Raw genomic sequence first — 22810 nt, forward strand, 5'->3', positions numbered from 1 at the left:
CCTATTTATAATAGTTTTCGTACTTTGTAAATTTATTGTGTAAAATATTTTAAGTAAAGAACTTGTGTCGCAAGTTTCGTCGGAACGAAGTTACGGAAAGTTAATTAACAACTGGAGACGTAACAATATCCATCTTTAGCACAGGCCATAACTTTGAAGTTAATGTTTATCATTTTGCCATTATTTTCAGATTTTGTTGCATGAACTACCCTATTTATAATAGTTTTCGTACTTTGTAAATTTATTGTGTAAAATATTTTTTATATTTAGTTTCATTTCCCTGAACACAATTTCCATGCTTCATATTTTTGTTTTCTTTCCCTGTTTTAGTGTACTTCACTCTTCTTTACTCTAAATATTATCACAGCATGCATTACATTGGCATTTTCTAAGGAAAGGTTCATAGTTGAGCATGTGACAACATGTAACTGGCACAACATATGGATTAAAAATGATTTGCACATAATTTTATTATAGACAATTTTTGCATAAAAATTATACTTATCCAATTGACTATTACCTTAAAGATAATTTGTGGTCTGTTGAATTTTAATTATTTCAAAATCAGAGGAACGGCATTAATTTTACACGCTTATTTTATATTGTGAGAAGCTAATTTGAGTCAACCTCAAGAATCTCTGGGTTTCATTTTGGAATTCATCCTCACACAGAAGGTGTTTGCCTTTTCATTTCTATTTTGATTTTTATACGTACTCCTGATAGTTTCATTTCTAACCAGCTTTTCTTACTCTTCCTTCAGAGGGGTGTTTTTTCAGATATTATTAGGTTATCATATCTAGGGGGAACATCATAGATTAATGAATATAATTATTCTAAATCTCTCAATACTGCTTTTAGTTATGATATTGGATAGTCTGTCTGTAGAAAGCTGTGAAGATCTTAGCATGGGACTGGTACTATGTGCTTACACTTTTGCAAATCTTCTCATTAGAGTTCATCACATGATTCTAGATTCATGGATTACAGTGTATCCTGTGGTTGTTCAACTCTGTTTCTCTGTACTAAGCTAGCTGTGTGTGTGTATTAGAGAATCAAATGGTATTGTTGACCTGGAATTTTGTCCTACAATAACCACTTACCATGATCTATTGTTATCATGTTGCTAGGTTCCAGCCTTATAGTTAGGTTGTCAGATTGAATAGCTGAATATCTACTATACGTAAATTGGAACTTTTGGGCTGTTAAACACAAATAAGAACCAAAAATAAATTAAATATGATATATATATGTAGTAACTATATAAGTCTGTTGCTTGTAGTTGTTGATTTCAGTTAATTAGGCTCTGAAGACTCTTAGAGACATTGTAATTTTAGTCTACTTAGATCAGTGAATATATAATACATCTTTCTTTCTTCCCAACTAATGTTGTTTTACATTTATAATATGCTGATGCTATTTTATAAATGCTGAAAAATCTTCAAATGTGCTTTATAAGAAAGTTAGGAATGGAACTTCAGAAATACTGCGTTGAAGGTTAAGAAATCCAAAGATTTTGTTACTACATTCTAAATAAAGAATTGTTTCTGTATTTTGATTTTCTCTATATACTTCTATTGCATCCAGCTATATTGATAATATAAGCACTTGGAAAAGTCAAAGGTTTTACTTTTTGTTCTACAGTTATAAAAGATTACAGCTGTTAAACCACTTTTAGGAAGAGATACAGGACTATGGTCTGCCAGCCTTGCAGTTTGAGCCACATCATTAACTATCTTTACATGAAATAAAGGTGTTTTCAACAAGGCTGTATGCTGAATTTTTATATGTTTTTATCATATGATTTAAAAACTTTAAGGTGTTTAATCATACTTTAGTGCTTAAAAGGCTTTAATACATAGCAGACTTTGTTTCCATCATCATTTCATCAGTGTGGCTACAGAAAATACAGGTAATGATTTAAGTTACTCAAACTCATCGTTTTTACTGACTGAAACATGACCATTGGTTATGTAGAAATATAATTTTCCAGATTAACATTAAAGGTGTTTAATAATTTTAAACATCTTTTGTTGGAAGGTGTATATTTATCACAACCAGATAATTAAACTTTTGTATTATGTGTACAGTATACATTTATAGAAAGAGTGTTCTGTATCTATGGCCATGACCTGTGATTATAATCTATTATAATTGATGCATCAGTATATTATCAACTTTTTATTTTGATAGGATGAGAGAGAAAGCCTTGAAATGTCAACATCTGACAGCGTGGTGTTTAGAGGACAAGTATACCATGTTGGTGATTTTGTGTATGTTGAACCAAGGTAAAGTTTGTCTTTCATGTTTAATGTTATAACTCATTATTTAGTTTCTACTTATGTAAACCAACACATCAGAAAAGAGTGACTCATTGTCATGATTGTTAGCCTGTATGATCACATATGCCTGATTATTTATATCCCACATTCCATCTTCCAATCTACTGCTGTCTTTAGAGAAGGACTCTATGTAGTGTCAGTAAGCAGGATTTGATCCTCCTGGGTCTTCTTTATAGAAAGACTGGTCATGAACACATTAGAGAAGTAATTTTTTATTTCAATATAATTGATTTGTATTTAAAGGGTTAATAGTAAAACAACATGAAACTTATTGAAAAACCTTGTGTCACTAATTACTGCTGCTTTATTTCAGTAGTTTTGGGTGTAAAAGATTAAAGTTTGGGGAAGTCTACTCTTTATGAACTATTTTGTATTTAACTCTGTATAATCTTATGTATGAGAACAAACACTAATTAATCCATACGTTTCTTCATAATAAATAAAATAGAATACTTATTTTACCACAAGTTTATTAGTACTTTGCCCAAAGACTTCGTAGAAATACCTAAAAATAGTAGGGCAGCCATTCTTGTAAATATTTTCATGTTTTTGATATTAACATTTCAGTTTAAGTGAAACATGTGACTGAGTGCTGGGTTATCATAAAATTTCATCTTTTGGATACTCTTTATTTAAAAAAGTACCATTAAATTAACACCCCAAATCTATTTAATACTTTAAGATTGAGAATTTAATCAGTGAAATATTTTCCCTCACCCTTCATAACTTTTAATAGTTTCCTATTATGAGAATCTATTCCTCAAAATCAAATTATTTTCCTTGTATATAACAAACATCTAATTGTTCTAGACAAATACATTAACATACATCTTTTTCATAACTCTTCTTGTATCTAACAAATCTACTCTTGCTTCTACTTTATATTTATGAAGAAGGTTGTGAGCCCAGGCCTTACTCTTATGTACTGATTCAAGGATCTTGTTAATTTACAGTAGGTTGAGTAAGTTATATGAAAACAATTTTTTAACGAACAAATCAGCAACTCACATGACAAGCACAGGTTATATAAAGTCGTGTTAAAATAGTATTTGTCAAAACTACATTTTGACATCACTGGCATTTCATAAACTGTTATGCTACCAAAAATAGATCACTTTTGGAAGGATATGTAACAGCTCTCTCTGATGCAAAATACTTATACAGTCAGGTCATAAAGATGTGTTCAAATCAGGAATCTATATTTTCCAAGAAGAGGATATCCCTTGTACTTAATGGCATTGGAAAACAAAAGACAATAAAACAACTTAGGGCACAAGGACCATCTAAAAGAGTCCTGCAGTAAGTTGTTTTCCAGACGTGTATAGTAAGCAGAGTGTGATAACTTGTAACATGGGAGAATCTATGCATGCAAAGGTCAGTAGTGAAAGCCATACACATGTCCCAGGCAACATTAATGAACATAATCAGGAAGTATCTTTAAAAAAGAGGCATGAGTCAAATGTACACAAACTGTTTCCACATCATATCCATTCAATTATTGCATACCTCAAGCAGTTGTAGAATGAAATGAATATTCATGCTATTTCATAAGAAGACATACCAGTCAAGTTGCCAAATACAGCATTTATAGATTTCTGTGCAATCAGACTGTTGAAATAAACAGCGGGAAACTGTAATCCTTGTACACTAGGTGGAATATGGAAACAAGCATGGAAAAGTGGAGTGCTTTGGACATGACAACATTATGATGAAGCTTTTTGCAATGGAAACCTTGCTGCAGAGCTATTGTCAAGATGCACAGTCATCAGAAAGAGCATGACCAGATGTGGTAAAATGAACTGTAACAACACAATGAGACTTGAAAATTATTATAATGTGCACAACCTCTGCATTTGTTCAGTTTGTAATGGAACACCTGAGTTGATTGCATTGGTTCTTGTAATTTTTATTTATTGTCAAAGAATGAATGTTTGACTTCTCCCTCATAGCTATCTCAACCTTCAGTTGCCCTCTAGGTATTGGTAACTCTTATGAACAGTGCACCAGTCTTTTATACCCCTATATTTTGTGTGTCATTGCAGCAACATATGCTGAACAGTGAACACCCTCCACCAATCCTATTGCACCCTCCTTACTAGCACAGGAAGCTCCCTCTACCATTGCAGCACAATCCTCACTTTCTTGATTGGCATTACAGTTTTCAGATGTGTGGTTTCAGTTGTTCTTCAAGCGAAGTTTGCTACATTTTTGTTGGTTTCTTGCTAGTTATCACGTTTAATTGGAATTACTTATTCATTTAGTAGTTAATTTACTATTATTTTTTCAAAAGTACATGTCAACTTATGAATTCGAATTTTCATGTGCCAGATGAAGAAGTTTCTGCAAATATGGATGAAACCTATGTCACTAGTCCCCAGCGTGATGAGTTGCGGATGTCGGCTGAGGAGATTCAGTTGTTAATTTGGCAGGAGTTGGATGCTTTCACTGCTGCTTCTGCTTGTTCTCCCTTCTCCTAGGACCATGCTTTTGAGGAAGTTTTGACTTCCTATGTATGAAAACAAACACTAATTAATCCATACGTTCCTTCACAATGTTTTGTTCTATAAATTTTAAATTAGTAGGCATATGTTCATGAAATTTGGCAGATTATCAGTAAACATTACAAGGCTTTCGTCCCAAAATATCAGATTTTTTTATTAAGTCTTAAGGTTTGTTAAGCAATGTTTTTCTCATGCCTTTTTTCTTTTTGCATGTTGCCTATCCAATATGCAAAGTAATTTTCATTTTAAGATTAAAAATATTTTTATGCATCACAAATTTTTCAAATTTCGCATGTGAAATCATTATAATGTCCAAATAGTTATCAAACGTTTTTTAAGAAAAAGCTATATTTTATCTGTTATTTTCAGTAATTAATCTCTGTACGGGTTAGGTCGATTTGACTGACCTCATAACCACCATAAGAAATTAGGAAATAAATATAAATTATCCCTCTTTCATTTTAGAATGACAACAAGTTATAACACGAAAACATAAATGTTGAGACTAAATAGCCTAAATCTAATAACATTTTATATATATTTAAATATATTTATTATATTGACCTTTCAGCCATACCTGGCTAACAATACAAATCTTACAATGACACAGCACACACACACACACTCATGTTACAGTATCCAATAATATAAAACTGACCTTTAGCCTTTACAAAATGACTGTGTTTCAGTAGACTAGTATTTTGTAAAATACAGTGGCATTTCAATTATTATACATTATATATGTATATAGATTATTGCTAATTAGAAATATGTTCTTAAACTTATTTTTCTTAAAATATACAACAGTAACTAAAGAAGTAAAGCAAACAATTATCTCTTCCAGTTACAACCTTTGTACTCAGTTGCTGCTTGATGTAGGTTGCTAAGTCTTTAAAAAATTTTGTACGTGGAGGATATGAAACTAAATAATTTTTTTTTAGGTTCTATATATATATATATATATATACATTTGAATAACTAAAAAATCATAAGTTACTACATTAATACCACAGAATTCCACTATAATTTATCAAGTTTAGTAACTAAAATGTATTTTAGTCTTAAGAAAATATGAAAAATTGACCAGAATAAAGACACACACACACACCCTACCTACTTGAAATATTGGTTCAAAGGAAAGAAATATCATCCAAGCCCATTAAAATGTCTGAGAAAGCCACTAGTGGGACATTCTGAGGTTCCAATTGATTATTCCTGTCGTATATAGAAGTAAGTATATATAAAGGAGTGTTTCCAAAAATGGAAAGAGGTGGGTGGAGTGCCACTGTGTTTGATTTATTACATGAGCAATATCTTAGCAAATAGAAAAGATAAGACACTCTTATTTCATATTCTAGCTTGTCAATATCAGTAATTTGAATTTCTAATTTGTACAAAACTATAGACTTAGTATTTTGACTTCACAAACATCTAATTTGAACCAATGCTGCATTCAACATACCAAAATCGATGTTTATCTGTGTTTTTAATACTTACTTTTAAAATTAAGAAATCGAGTAATGTATAGTACTAAAATTTGAATTATAATCTACAGTTTGATACCAAACTTATTGACAAGAATTCATGAAATAGTAGTTCAATAAAATTTTGAATGCGAATCAACAAACAAGATGACATGGCCTTTCATCCATGAGCTATCTCAATAGGGCTAGACAGTCAGAAGATGGGGGTATTAGTGGGTTTGACAAATTTATTGATATTTCAGCAAACTAAAAAAGTAGAAGGTTCAAATTTTATCTTCTTGCTTATAATTATGTGTAGTTTGTGTTTATAATCATTCCGAAACTGCAGCTGTCCATCTTAGAAAATTGTGAAATAGAGAAATTGGAGGTCAGACACATCATGTCACACATGAAAATTAAGACTAGCAATTTTATAAAATATTTCTCTTTGAAATGAAGACTGACTGACTTAATGCACATGGTCTAAAATAGATGCCTTTCACAGAGGTTTTGCAGTCTGTCTGACCTGCAGCTTATATATCTGCTTACAACTAGCTTTTGAAACAGTCCCTGCTCGTAATTTAATGCTTAATTAACATGCTGCATATCTAGCCTTAAAATCTATAAGAAATTTCTCTACTTTTCACATCAGATTATTAATTAAAAATTATTATCACGTTATTATTCAATTGTACAAATTCTCAAATACCAGCTTCTTTTTCCTTCTTCTTGGCTTTCTTCCTACGCCTGTCAATCAGAGCAACTTCAGCTTTCAGGGCCATATATGTTTTTTTAAGTTCAGACAACTTTTCCTGCAGGATGGCAATTCTTTCATCAGCATCCTTGTAATCATCTAAGAAAACAACATAGTTACCTAGTTCAGTCACTTGTGGTTAGTAAAAACAGACTTCAATGTCAGTCCATTTGAAACTGAGCTATTCAGTCTAAAAAAATACAAGTTACAGTTTACAGAGTTATACAAATAATTCATTATAAATTCTTGACATCTATTTGTGAATGTGAGAAAAGTTAAATGCATATCTTACTCTCAGATTTTCAAGAATAAATTGACATAACTTCCTAAACAAAATTATGTAAATGAATGAGGTAATCAAAAAAGTTTCATTTAGCTAACCCTACTTCTGTATAGGTCTCTCTCACTGCCATTACCTTTCCATTACTGCAAACATAGCAACAACTCTGCACCGTACTCACCAAGTGGAACACAGAAGTTAAACCTTGGTGTCCAATGAGACCGAGAAGATGGATCACAGCTAGGAGATGAAGTGCTGACAGCATTACTTTTTACATGCTTTATTGATAAACTGGTAGACTTAGAGTCTTCTGAAATAACAAAATACACAATTTGACTTAATAACAAGCGAGTTATTATACCTAAAACTGTTGACTTTATAGCCTACAAATTGTAAATCTATGCAAGTTGACCTTTAATTTCCAGGTCAGAAATAGTTTTACATTAGACATTTTGTGTTCTTTACAAGCCATTCATAGGGGTAATGTTCCACATCTAATATTTGTTAGTAATCTGTTCTACACAGCACACTTCTAATGTGTATAGCTCAGTCTAAATCCTATAAAACTGCCAAATTTTCTTGTCACTGGTACCTCCACAAAGATTTTTGAAACAAAGTATGACTATTAAGAACTAACACTTCCTTTCAGTATTGTTTAAGTACCTTTAACCAGTCTGTACATTTGATATTCAATATATGTGCATATGTATATACACACATATATTATCTGAAAAGATACTTTCCTTCCACTGAGTAAATAAACAGAAATCAAGCTTGATGATTGTTGATATCATCAAGTTAATATTGCTTGCAGTTCAGTAAAATAAACACCTATTTGGTATCTCATATTGCATGAAACAAAAATGTCTTCTGAACAATTATAATGAATTGATAAATTATGAATCACAATCATCTGTTTTACAAGTTAACAGCTAATGCAAGGTGTGATCGTATCAAGTTGATGGCTTTTATCCAGTTTCATGTGTCACAATGTTTTAACGTTGAAAAAAAAAGGAGAAAATTAATTTTACCCATTTCCATGACACTTGCCTCCACTGATTCCTTCCCATTTTCTTAGTATTTATGTAACTCGCATATTTTTAAAACAGTAATCCTGCACAAAAAATAATAATTATTATTTAAGTAAAACGTGTACCTTGTTTTATCTGTTAGTTAGCATACAGTTCTAAATCCATAATTACAGCTTTTTTCAGGCTAGACAGCTATTGTATTTCATACAGTGAGAACTATCAGTTACTGATCTGAGAATATTCAACTCAATCAGTTGGTATAACTCATGTCACCTTCTAAGTATTGAGATCAGGATGATACCAATAACCAAAGATGAAGAGTATGAACAATGAGGTTCATGTAAATACAAGAAAAGTACGGATACAGAAGCATAACAAAAAATGCCCAGCAAAAGAACTTTTTACAAAATTGAAGATCCCAGCTCATGCTTTTCTCACCTAAGTGCAGCTTTTATTTATTCAATGGTATTAATAAGCATTTGTTAATAACTTCTAATCATATATATATATTTACACAATTTGTGAATTAAGTAGGTCAGCACCAAACTAATGAGACAAACATTCACACACATACAAACATAGATTTGTGTGTATAAAGGAAGTACTTTAAAATGTCTGTCATATAATTAGTATATAAAAAACCAACATATTTCTCCTTTCTGCTCATTCTTCAAGTTTCTAAACAGAAACTGTAATCACTTCTATCTAATTACTGATAATATGAAGATGGAGGTAGATTTTTGTTGAAACAATTGCTACAATGATCACAACAACCAGACAATGAACTTTCCCTTATATACTTTTTTGCTGAATAAAATTTTGTATCTTACCTCTGGGTATTTTAAGAGAATGTTTTCCTTTGTGGTGTTTATGTGCCTTTTTCCTGTACTTCCTAGAAGGATACTCTCGGGTAGCATCAGAGTTGGACCAGTTGTGTTTACCTGTTGAACCTGATGCACCAGCCTTAACAATTCCATTGTTAGTGCACACGGTTGGAAATGTGCTGTCATCTTGAGAATAAGAATCTTCACATTCCAATACCACAGACGTCTTTGTTTCACCAGTAGATTCTGTCTCAGTCGATGTACAAATACTCTCAATAGAAGAGCCATACTGTTCATAAGCTGGAGAGTTAGAAGCCACAGATTCTAAAGTTTCAGGAGTGGTTGGAGGTGTATTTTCTAACACAGTGTAAACATCAGGTTTGTTTTGGTTTTCACTATTCATCAAAGACAGGTGTGATGAAAATTCAACCAAAGATGAAAAAAGAGAATCCCCATTAGTGTGTGAAGCTTTCTTCATTTGTTCAATTGTCTCTGTATCCACAGATGAGGATGCTTCCAAATGTAGGTCTTGGTCATAGTCTACATGAAAAGCTTCTTCATTACTGGGACTACTGGGAATATTTTCTTCACAAAATAACTCAATGATCTTGTCTGGAGACTGGTGTTCTTCAGGTGACTTGGCTTCATTATCTTTAAGATTTAATGATTCATCTTTAGCAACATTTTCACTTGTTTTATCTTCTTCTTCTTTGGGACTTAAGGTTTCCACTGGCAGGCTATCTTGATCCTTTTTTATTGGTAACAAATCTTTCAATTTTGCTTTTTTCTTCTTTTTTTCCTTCCTTGTCTGTTTTCTGCTTTCAATAGATGTGTCACCTTTAAGAATTTTACTAACAACATTTGAAGAGTTCTGACCATGGGATTTTATTCCTTTCTTTTTCTTTTTTACTTTTTTTTCTAACAATGTTAAAACATTGTAGGTCTCTGGCTTCTCTTTGATCTTTTTTACCTTTTTCTTTTCTTTCTTAGACAAATTTTTATCATCCCAAATATCTTCATTAAGATCCAAAGTTTTCAACTGTTTTTTGCTATCTTTTTTCTTTTATCTTTCTTTTTAGATTTTTCTCCTCCTGTCTCTATATTATCAGTTGTAGGCAACTCTCTGGCACCATCCACAAATTTATACACACAAGGCAAGCACTCTTTCTCTTCTGTTTTTATATCACAATTATCAGACTTTCCTTCTTTAACCTTTTTTTTTCTTTTAGTTTCTTTGATTTGGGTTTTACCTGCATGTTCTTATACTCAATGTCCTCTCCATCGGCATTCTTTTTTGTTTTTCCTTTTCCTTTGCATTTCATTTCTAATGAATTCAACAATGACATATTTTTTTTAACTTGTTTTGAAAGTTTTGTTTTCTTTTTCTTACTCTCTTTTCTTGTAGTAGATACACAAAATTCATGGGAATTTTCTGCAACTCCCTCAGTCAAGCAATTTTCTTTTGGTTTATCACAGCTTTTTTCTGTATTTTCAAAGCTCTTCGTTTCCAACCCGATTTTCTTTTTAATATCCAATTCATCAAGGTGCACCTCTTCTGTATTTTTTGGTCTCACCACAGTACTCTTATCAAAATAATCTCCATGACTAACTGCACCATTCGAAACTAGTAACTCATTTCTCTGCATTTCTATGTCAGGACAGCTAACTAAGTTTTTTGTAGTCAGCACACTGTCAAGAGTTATTTCTTCCTTGTTTACTTTGTCTACTAAGATAGGCTTAATATGTAGACCATCAATATCTTGTTTAATAGAATCACTCATAGTTTCTTGAAGTGACTCACTTCCACAATGTTCCTCACAGTTCAGTTTTGAAGACACAGCCTCCGACTGCTTATGAAGGGTTTCATCTTGAGGATGGATCATAATTTCATTCTTCAGATCATCTGGTTCATGATTTTCAATAGCCAGAGCCGGATTATCAACATCTTCCACTTCTGTTTTTAAAACAATAGTCTGAAAGCCAGTTTTTTTATTTACTAGTTGTTCACTCTTTTTTGTTTCAATGTTTAAGGGGTTTTTTGGAACCTTCACGCACTCTTCAGTGAAAAAACTGGGAGAAACTTTTCCTTCTTTTGGAAGATTCATTTCTGTGTTGTTATTTCCACAGAAAAAGACACCTCCTTTTTCTTCAATAAATGTCAAGTTATTTTTATTATCAGAGTCTAAATCACATGTTGTTGTAACTTGAGATTCAATATCCAATTTGGCATCCTCAAGCAATATGCTTGAGTCCTCACACAATGGTGCAGTTTGTAACTCATCTTCTCTGCTTTTCTCAATGTGTGACTTATCATCAGATTTACAAATTTGGCTTTGAATTTTTTCTATTTCACCAACTTCTATTTCTTTGGGTAAAAGATCTGGAAAATCCTTTTTTTCATTTGCATTAGTTTTAATTTCTTTACTGAAGGGGTCTGAGTTATTTCTTTTTTCTTCTTCACTGTCCATCTTCTCCTTAGCAGAACGATGTTGAAATTCTATCTTTTTATCTATAGTGACCATTTTTATTTTTTCACCTTTTATACTACTTGTTTTCTCTATGCTTGCTTCTAGGTTATTGTATAAAATATTTTCATCTGAATTGGTGAACTTGTTACTATCTTGTGCTTCTTCATCTTCTATTTCAACTTGTTCATTTGAATCTTCTTGATCTTTCTGCTTCTTCATCATTTCACCAAATACCTCAGTTTCACACCCATCAAAAGAAGGATCAGTCAAATCAGTTAAAGATGAAATAGACAGTTCAGACCTACTGCGTGTAAAGGGTCTTCTGGTTTGGCCAGACTGTACAGATCTGATACTTCTCTGTGCATCTGATGACAAATCCTGAACTGCTTGTTCATCAACATCATCTACGGATTGCTGGGCTTCCACATAATTTGACTTTGTTTCTTTTCCAGAAACAGATAACTTTGAAACTTTTTCTCTTGATAAAACCTTTCTCATACTTTTTATCTATAAAACAAAATTAGTAATAATCAGATATTAAAAAAACAACAAGAGGTAAACAAATCTACTGATAATCATTCTAAATATATTTTTAAAATATTAACTTTTATCTAATTTACTAATTTAAAATTTAGTTTTTCACTAGTTACAAGTGATTTAATTCATAATTCACTAGAAGTCTAACTATTCACCATTTTTTTTGTCAACATATACAGAATTTTGAAATCATCAAGTTCCACTGGGCTGATGAGAGAGATTTGAACTTTAGTACTCAGCTTATTACAGTGTGAAATTGATTTCTAAGTGTGAGCTCACATACTTTATAACATATGACTTACTTTAACTATGTCAGAATCACAGATTTATTTCTGTGACTCAGAGGTGAGAAACCAGAATGAGAACATAATTTTATGTTGAAAACATACACATTCACACTTAGTAGCAAAAAACTCATTCCATGACCACCTGGAAATTGAAGTTTCGAACAAGGTTGATTCTCACCAGTCCAACTAAGTCACACAGTCAAGCTCTATGACTTCAAGTGTTAGGTGTATATTTAAAAACTACACCAAGCCATAAATATATAAATGACCCACAATAATTACAAGAAAATTATAGGCAAAAATAACAAACCAACACAATTTTAAAGACAGAGATGTTACAAACTGATAAGTACTAGAGCTAAACAATTAGTAGAATTTGCTCATTAATTAATCAATGGGCTCATAAATCTATTACATTCAACAAATAGATTATTCTCACGAGACAAATTTATTTTCAGCTTGTTTCAGGCTTTCTTTAAAACGTTTTCAAACTACCTTTCATTTAGTCCGATAGACATCTTCAGGTACAATAATTCTTGATTAAGTTACCTTTTTTAATCCTAAGCTGTTGTACATGAAAATGTATTATATACCCAACAAATTACAAAATCCTTAACAAGCTAAGAATATGATTAATATCATTCTGTGGGTTTCAGCCCACAAATTTTCACAAGACGACAGAATATTTTTTGTTGACGAAAATAAACATTATTTTGAGACACTCACTACACATTAGAAAAATACTTAACAAAATAGGTACAGTTGCATAAACTTAGTTCTGGGAAAATGAGAACCATATTGAGGCAATCATGCATGTGGTGAACAATACACAATTACATCTAGGTGATCAAGTACATGAATATTTCAGGCACATCTTCACTGTACAAAAAGACAAACCTAACTGCAGATGTCACTTCACTTGTTAAGAGGTAGAAGAGAAAAAAAAGACTATCATTGGATTTTGTACACAACAACACTCCAGTGGAAAGTAAGACCAAAGTTTATTGCTTTGAATCAGCAAAATGCCAATTCTGCAATTGCTTTCAGGAATTGTGACAACTAACTGATCAAGCTAAATAAACTTGAATTAATCTAAAACAATAATTAGAAATCATAATGGAAAACTCTAATTTCAATTAATTAATAATTTTACATGATATTAATGAATGTTCACAGGTAATCTATTACACTGATTATTTAAATTAATCCCCCAGCTCTAGTAAATACAACATTAAAAATAATGTAAGATTTCAGATAAACATTCACATTAGAAATTAAAATAACTATGTAAATAATTAGTTTGAATAATAAATTTCTTACAGAATTATCACAAACTAACCATTTCTAAGCTATACTAGTAGTATACTACCAGAATCTTAACAAAACTTGTATGACATAAAACCAAATCTCATAAGAAGTTTTATCAATACTACCATTTTTTTCTTTTAACAGAAATAGCATGAACAGACATTGGCATACAAATAATTGTACAAAAGCCTGAAAAACAATACATTTCAAAGTTACACAAAATCCATGTATAAAAGATCAGTTTTTGTTTCATATATTCACACAAAGCTACACTAGGGCTATTTATGCTACCTATTTCTGATTTTGAACTGAGAGACAAATCGACAAGATTTGAAAGTTTTCCCAAGTTCTAATTGGAAGCATCTCAAATTAAATTCTGGTCATTTGCTAAATTCAGTGGCAAAGGGACACTAACCATGGACCCTCAGATTCACAGTTCATCACACTAACCACTAGACCATGCTTGGCCCCTAAAATATTAAAGATTTACTTCATTCAATTTTACGCTACAAACAAACAAACAGTTACAATTTATGTCCCAACAGTTAACCAGTAAAGTTATTTTTCAACAAAACAAACTGATGTAACAGGCAAAAACTATGTAATTCATATTCACAAAACTTTAAAATTCTTCTAAGTTCTTATCTGGAGCTACTCAAATCTGGTCAAGGTCATCAGCTGAATTCAGTCTAGTGTTTTGACTTCCATTCCCTGTCCAGTGAAGGATCTTTTCTGCTTTTCACAGGATAGTTACATTATATCCTATTTTACCTTATGTATGGAGAATATCTTTGCAACCATCACATGGAACAGAGTACTTCTGCATACCAGTGTCTGTTTTCTGATTAGTCAGCAATAGAGAAAACATGTATTTAGAGGGAACAAAATTTGTTTTAAACTAGCTGTAAAAATCATAATTGTTTCAGTGTTTCCATACCTGCTGACTGCAAGAACACAGTTTGTTTTAATTTATCTGCAAGTAAAGATACCTCTACTTCTATTTAATTACAGTTCACTTTATTTTATTCAATCTCTTGTACTCCACAGTAGTCCTGTCACTCTAATGATCATCTTCACAAAATAGCGTTTGATTCTTTTTTTTTTTACTTCAACACTGAGTCTTGACTTTCATTTCACCTGTGACAAAATACTACAACTGTCTTTCCACATACAAGGTCCTTGAACTCTATTTTTGCAGAGATTGAGTGCCTGTTTGCTAGTTTTAATCTTAAGATTACTACAGACTATCTCGACTGAACAAATTCTGGCTCCATCATTCAGGATCTAGTTACTGTGGAAATGGTAGATGATCTGTTTCTTTAATTCCTCTTAATTACTTTTCTCAACTGTGGTGTTAATAACATATAATCCAAGAGATACCTCTGCTTTTGGCAAGAAGGGAAGGAAGGAAATCCAAACTCAGAAGAGAGTAAACAGAGAAGAAACCCAAATAACTCAGTAAAGTTACTTGTAAAAGCTGAATGCTTCTCCATTCAGGAGTCTTATGCTTTATCCATCCACTGAAATGTCTGAACCATGGTCTGGTACATTAGGTACTGCTGGCCATGTCAGAGTTTTAAAAGTTAGGATAGCTGGCATTAGTAGATGTGATGCCTAGTACATAAAAAGTTTATAGATCTAGAAATGATCACTAGGAATTTTAAAATGTTTGAAAGCTAAAATAGATAGGCAAACTTTGAGTACTTGGTGGATTTGTAGGCTAAAATATTCAAGATATTTTGTGCTATCCTCTCAATTTTGGTTTATCCAACTTGTACTTGATGACAGATAGTGAATATAAAATGTTGATGGTTGGCAAGCTGTTGACAATAGCTAAAAACTTTGGACTACAGATAAAAAAATACATATTATGTTTATAAGACCTAATGAACATCACTTAGACAGGTGTATTGTTGTAGAACACTTTTCATCATGATTTTACTGTTAAACACCTGTAAAATACTTCTCTGAAGGAAGTATAAAACAACCTTACATGGCTTAAAACATTCATATATATGTAATAAAAATGGAAGAAAAGTCTGCCTAAGGTAAAGTGGTCACATGTATGCAGCAAAGATCAAATGTGCACTTTAGAAGAATGCGTGTGGAAAACCATCATACTCATTCTGTGAAGATAGAACATGATGGAAAATATAATGAAATATTAGTCCCATCTTCCACATAAAACAATGAACCAAGTTTGATTTGCTGCTATAAATACATATAAAGTGATAATAAGTATTTGTTTTATCTTCTTGAAAAATTGTTTGGTGTATATATGCCTATTGATAAAAACATATTTTAGCGAGCAGCATGACTTTTTCAATCTAGCAATGAAAGCATTGCAACTGTGTTTACATTTCTTACTAAAAATATCCATGTTAGTATGTTGCATGCATATACAAGTATGACATCATTCATGGAATCACAGTAGTTTAAATACGGAAGTCATTTTCAACATCTAATCTGTGAAAATAAGAGAATGAATAGCAAAGAAAAAATTCTGCCGAGCTGAAACATTGCTCCTTGAATATCTTTGTCCCTGTGTAGTACAAATTCTGACTTCATCAGTTAAAGCGTACAACAGTGAAAAATAAAGTTAGAATGCAGTTTGGATTTAAATTTAGGAATATTTCTAAACAGAAAAATTGCTATTCTCTCATGCTGTCTGACAAACAGTGCAGAGTTTAACTTCGTTCAATGTTCTGATTTTACCTTACAGTGAATGTGCAAAAGTGATAAGCTCACTAGAGTTCTGGTCACTTCCATGCTCTTTGGGGTCAAAAGAGAAGTCAACCACTCATGTAGTTGCCAACCAGATAACAGCATATGTGATGCTGTGTTCTACATACAATCAGTTCTATACAACTGCACCTTGGAATATCATTTTTATACTAACCCTTCAATGAGGTTGGGGAACATGGATTCCTTGAAAAACTGAGCAACTGTGCTTAATGCTGTGTAGTTTTTAATATGTACTAGTACTATTCTCACAGTTCACATATTACACAAAACAGTGAAACATTTTTCATTTACAATTCAAAGTTCATAACATTTAGTACCCACCTTAATCAAGCATAGATGGCCACAAATTATAGGAGCTGAAACTAACTTGCACAAAAAATAAATAAATAATTAAAACAGTAATATAATTACCTGTTTATTTCTAATCAGGCACTAAATAGAAAATTAATACGTGATTAAGCCCAACTCGAGCTCTATGTATATATGTATGTGTTGATTGGCCAAAGGATTTAGTTTTTTTTTGCTACTTTTCCTTCATGTATGATATGATTTGAAAATTCTTTTACATTATGTTTCATTTCGTTTTACTGTTTCCTTTCATACTGATAATGATTTTGACTTTTATTTAGTCAAATGCTGCCCCAATTGCCATTTTTTTATTTCACTAGCTTCTTACCTTTAAATTATATTGACCCATCTTAATCCTTGCACAATCTGAAATTGTTTCCTCTGCTTCTTCGTTCTCAACTTCTTCAATTTCCTTTCCTGATTTATGTTCATTATGATTTTTTTATAATTATTCTTATTATATTCGGTATATAATGAAGAGTTTGTTTCCATGTTTTGTATTTAAAGGGTTTTTTAATTTTGTGATATATTTCATACGCCCATTGTAAATAAACGGATTGGTTTCCCTTGTACGTACATATCCTCCAGATACTTCAAGGTTTTTCACTTTTGTATTTTTATATTTTACTGATAAAGGGTTTTATTATATACTCTTAATATGCATTATTAATTTAGCTAGCAATGTGTGATAAACAGGATAATTGTTAAGCTTCTGAGTCTGTGTCATTTCATGACTTCAATGTCCAGTCTGATCAATGATTGTCATTTTCATACAATCTTACCACATTGTATCTTTTAACTTGGCATTACATTTCAATTAAAGCAGCTTGAGAGCATGTTTAAGATAAGAAAGAGATTGTAGTATGCAAGTATTACATACCTCACTCTCTCGGTGTGTGTGCGTGTTTATTTATTTTTATATATATATATAACATTCACCAATTTGTTAAGTTTTTAAACTTCTAATCTGAAATATCTGAAATTCAGCTCTTGTTACATACTTAATTTGGTTAAAAAAAACAAAAATATGCTAATCATGGATCCTCAGATTCACAGTCCAGCACACTAATCACTGGACTACTTCCAGCACCTAAAAAGAAAATCCAAAGATTTGCTTCAGTTTTATCCTACAAACAACTGGTTACAGTTTAAGACACAGTTAGTCAGTAAATTTATTTTTGGAGTGTAAAAAACTGATGTAACGTGCAAAAATTAAATAATTCATTCTCCAATAGTAAACATTTCATATTCACAAAATTTAAATTTTCCTAAGTTCTAATTTGTAACATCCCAAATCTTCTTTAGGACATAGGACATGTGCCATGTTCAGCCCAAGGTATTACTTTCTATAGTCTAACTTGTCAAGAAACTTATCTGCTGTTTCATGAGTTAATGTTTTGTCCCACTTTACTTTCTGTATGGAGGATAGATTTATAACTGTCACATGGAACAGTTATTTTTCCATATTCTGGTGATTCGTTCCTGATTGGTCAGCTACAAAGTATACTGTGAATGCAGTTTTGGTGCTCCAGCACTAGATTCATCCTGACTTTTGAGGAAGCCTTTTGTATGAAACTTAAAATTGCCAAGATATTAAACAGAAGTCTTGTCACCGTTTCAGTTTTCATACATATTACTTCTTTCATCTGCAATTAATGTTATCTTCATTTCTTTTATCTAATTATAGTTCACTCACTTCATTTCATTAAATTTCTAGTATTCTGCTTTAGTCCTACCACTCGAATGATCACACATGCTTTCAATTCACCATCTTTAAAAAAAGCGTTTGATTTTTATTTGGAATTAAGCACCATTTCTTCCTTGTATCTTTCATTTCACATATTAAAAATCACTACACACCTAATTCTGCACACTATATCCTCAAACCTCTAGTTTTTACAGAAATAAAGTCTATTGTGCTAAGTTTACTTAACCAGTTACTACACCAACAGAGAAAAATAGTTGTAATTAGTTTTAATATATCTTTAGCAAGATAATTCAGTCAAGTTGGTCTAAAGCTAAGGAACTGGAACTCCTAATAAAAGACAAAAACTGAACAATCAAAATTACCCTTTTCAAAAAGCCTTCTTTTAGCTTGTTCTTAGTGCTGGTGGTCTTTTCGGGGATCTTTCCAACAATATATCTTCTTTTGACCCACTCATCATACCTACAAAAATAATATTACTGATACAGGACAGCAGAATTTTAAAGTCACACGTACAATACAGTAATTTATATAAAACATCCAAATTCAATCCTTTTTTATCTGAAAAATACAAAATTATCATATCCACAAAAATTTAACATATTCAAAACAAAATAACTTTGTAAAAACTTGTGAAAACCACAAGTAAACATTCAATGAAATTTGTATTCATTTCTTTAAAAAAATGTGTTAGTGAACATATTCACTCTGATAAGGAAGATATAATATTAGTTTCTCATATTCTCAATCAAAGATTATTGACAGTCAGCACGATTATATCACTTACTAGCACAAACACAATACATTCTCTTTTCTACCAAAGAATTTAAGGTTTAATTACTATCACTTTCAACATGTTTGATGGTTATTCACCACTGGAAAAGGCACTTCCTATTTTAAAGCACATATGTTATGTGTTTAATTTAATAATGTGCAAGTTACCAGAAAAATATAGTAAGTACATGATAGTTTCAAAGTACATTAATAATTAACCTACTATGGTCTTAGCACTACTTTTGCAGTTCTTTTTAATGATAAACTAGACCACACAACTATTTATTTTTAATGAAAAATTCTGGCTTTAATTACTAGTCCTTATGTTTGACAGTTTTATTTTATTCTCACATGATATTTCTGACAACAAAGTTGTTGCACATTAGAAGAAATTATATAGCAAACCATTAGTGTTTTCTGTAACTTTAGTTATATAATGGTAAGTCTGGCCAAATACTTTCTGAGTGATGGCACAAAAATTTTAATAAAAAATATCTTGATTTGTATACCTAATAAGTTAAACAAATACAAATATAGTCTACATACTAAATTTCAATTTATAGATAATGTTAACACAAATTCCAGTCTTGAAGAAATTATACTTAAGTATATAAAAACTATATTTTTATATTTTATTAAATGCAAAGGAGTGGACCTAAATGTGCTAACATATTACCGCTGTAGTACTAAGGGAAGGATTAAGCTAAAGAAAGAAAGGGTGTACCACAAAACAGTATATAGAAAAGTTCAAAGGATTCATACTGTCAAGCCAAGTCTATTGTATTTTGTAATAAAAAGTGAACACATAGTGGGAAGAAACAAAAACATCAGATATAACTGAACTTCAAAGTAACACCTTTAAAGACACAAACCTGCAGCATATAATTACATTTTAAAACATAATTTACACAATAAAGTAATACAATTAAAATCAGACTATTTAAAAATTACCTTCCATTCCACCCTGTATAATGAACATAGAAGCGAGCTTCACCAATAGATTTTCCAACTTTGATTATTTTGGCTTCATATGTTTTATGTTGTTTGCCTCGCCCATATCTTACTTTCACCTTGTCACCAATAGCAAGTTTCAATTCTTGCTTTTTAACACCATCCGGTTCTGGTCTGAAAATAAACAGAACTAAATCAAACTTCCAAGTTATTCAGTATTCATAAGTAGCCCATATAGATGATTAGTAAGTGAATGTTTGTCAAAATAAACTTTTAGTAACTTCAGGTGATGAAGAAACAATTACATATTAGAACAAAAAATAGTCCTAACAGCTTTGAGATTTCTCTACTTTCCAGTATAATATTTAACACTACAATATGCATTTATTAATTTTAAAAACATCTATGAAAATTTACACACGCTATTTGTCAAAAACCAAATCTTTTAATAATTGATTAATCTCAATGTTTAAAATAATTCAGCAACTGCACAACAAAGAAAAGTACTTACTCATCTCCTATTTTACATTTTTCTAATGATGCTTCTTCCTTTTTCATTTTTTTAACGTTCTTCAAAGACTGAAAAGAAAAAACAAAAACATACAATAAACAAATACAGAGAACTGAGTACATTATATTAAAATTATTTTTAATACATATGCTATTCCATATGAAGACATATCAGTCCAATTATCAGACTGTTGTAATGGCAGTAGGAAACCATCATGCTCATATGCTACATGAGTTATGGAAAGCCAAAAGAGAGAAGTGACGCATTTTGTTCATGATAACCTATTGAGCAAGCCTTCTGCAATAGAAACTTCGTTGCAGGGATAAAATGTAACAAAATGATAAAGCTCCAAAATCTTATATCATACTAAAGTTTTGTATTAACAGTTTCTTATTATAATACCCTTAACTTCTTTTTGTTCTCTGGCTAAGTTGTTATGCACTGTCTTACTATAATAAAAAAAAATGACATCATAAATAAAATTATACTAAACAATGCAAATACACAATGGATATTCAGAAGGATATGAAATTATATTTCCTACAAATCAACCGTATCAAGCACAACCAAAACTGCACTGTAATGATGTTGAGGGTGTGAACAGCCAATGATCATGTTCCAAAAGTCCTCATTAAGGATGCGCATCTTCAATAGTTCCATGAACCTCAACATATCAGTTTGATAGTTTGCAGTGTGGTATCACAAATGCAAGTACATACAACTCTTTTAATTATAAGACTGGGGTTCGTTAATTTGACACCCCTGTTTTACACTTTGTTTTATTACATTGCTAAAAAACCTACTAGATGAAATAGTCTTGAGACTTCAGGATTATTTTCAAACAGATTATGTTGCTTCTGCAAATAAAATATTTTATTTTCATGTGATATTTGTATTAATTTGTAGATTTGAAATTTTGGAAAGATTTCACTGTGATATTCTTTAAGAAATAAAAATGCTTAACTTTATTGTAGCTTTTAATAACTGATTTTTATATTTTACCTACATTCTTTTAAAACTGTAAATGTTATCTCTGTTCTGATACATAAAACAACAAAAGTTGTTTAACTGTGTACAATAAAAATGACTTTTTTACCAAATCAAGATTATTATCAAGCTCACTTTTTGTTAACCAGGTTTCATTTAGTACTTGTAATAAGTTTTAAACTTACTTTATATTATGTTTTACATTTCTCTTCAAATTTTCTTTGCCCATTCAAGCAAAACCTAAAAAGAGAGTCTTGTCAGGGAAACAATACTTGATATGGTTGAGTGCAAAATGATTTAACTATGCCTACCTCATCTTGTTTCACAAAAAATACAAACAAGAATACAGGGATGATACAGCTTTACAAAGACCCCCCTCCATGACTTAACATTAACATTTAATGTTACACTGTAAAATGCATACTTGACTTTAATATTACTGTAGTTATAAATTATGTATTCCTGACTGTTAATATGCAGTTTGCTTATGGTCATCTCAGGAAAGTTATCAATGTAGCGTAACTAGAGCATAGGGCTTACATACAAGGAAAACCAAGTTGAGTCAAAACATGTCTTGATTATTACAGGCTCTTGCTATGAGGTCAGTCAAATTGACCGTAACCACTTTGTACTCCTGCAATTTAGTGTAACATTAAATTTTAAAATTGAAAGTCATGGAGGGATGACGTGTGCATAGCTGTATCATCCTTATACTCTTTTTGGCATTACCATCCCTATATCATTTTACATTTACAAAATGTTTTTATTAGTTATTTTGTGACGTTTTTTTTCCCCTGACTGAGAGTTAGTGTATTCTATGAATGTGTGTAATAACATTTAATATTTTGTGTATTGAATTTTTTTACTCCTTCACTTCATACATAATATTAACCCTTTCTCCACAGGTATCATTTACTGCACATAAAAAGGTTTTAGTGTCTTACATTCAAAATTTTATTAAACTACTTTTTGTTTATGTTATACCAATTAGAATACC

The 22810-nt window shown here is 31.2% G+C and overlaps 2 protein-coding genes across 4 annotated transcripts in view; both read right to left on the reverse strand.

Annotated features, from left to right (window-relative positions):
- Nucleotides 1-10350, reverse strand: part of LOC106460059 (AT-rich interactive domain-containing protein 4B-like) — a 17818-nt gene extending 7468 nt beyond the window's left edge. The window contains exons 1-3 of the mRNA XM_013919745.2: nt 9199-10350; nt 7519-7647; nt 7013-7156 (exon numbers count right to left, since the gene is read on the reverse strand). Coding sequence (XP_013775199.1) covers nt 7013-7156; nt 7519-7647; nt 9199-9670 — 745 coding nt within the window. The 5' untranslated portion in view covers nt 9671-10350. The remainder of the gene's footprint in view (nt 1-7012; nt 7157-7518; nt 7648-9198) is intronic.
- The window catches only part of LOC106460058 (AT-rich interactive domain-containing protein 4B-like), a 49230-nt gene continuing 36673 nt past the window's right edge, over nt 10254-22810 (reverse strand). For 2 of the 3 annotated variants that reach the window (XM_022386671.1, XM_013919744.2), the window contains exons 15-17: nt 20827-20894; nt 20316-20489; nt 18956-19052 (exon numbers count right to left, since the gene is read on the reverse strand). Coding sequence is in view for 1 of the 3 variants with exons in the window: in XM_013919742.1 (XP_013775196.1) it covers nt 10371-12167; nt 18956-19052; nt 20316-20489; nt 20827-20873 (2115 nt within the window). In the remaining 2 variants the exon portion in view is untranslated. Of the gene's footprint in view, nt 12168-18955; nt 19053-20315; nt 20490-20826; nt 20895-22810 lie in introns of those variants that run through there. The other variant, XM_013919742.1, reaches the window with a different exon arrangement.

This window comes from Limulus polyphemus, unplaced genomic scaffold (genome assembly GCF_000517525.1).
Source record: "Limulus polyphemus unplaced genomic scaffold, Limulus_polyphemus-2.1.2 Scaffold699, whole genome shotgun sequence".
NCBI classification, from domain to species: domain Eukaryota; kingdom Metazoa; phylum Arthropoda; class Merostomata; order Xiphosura; family Limulidae; genus Limulus; species Limulus polyphemus.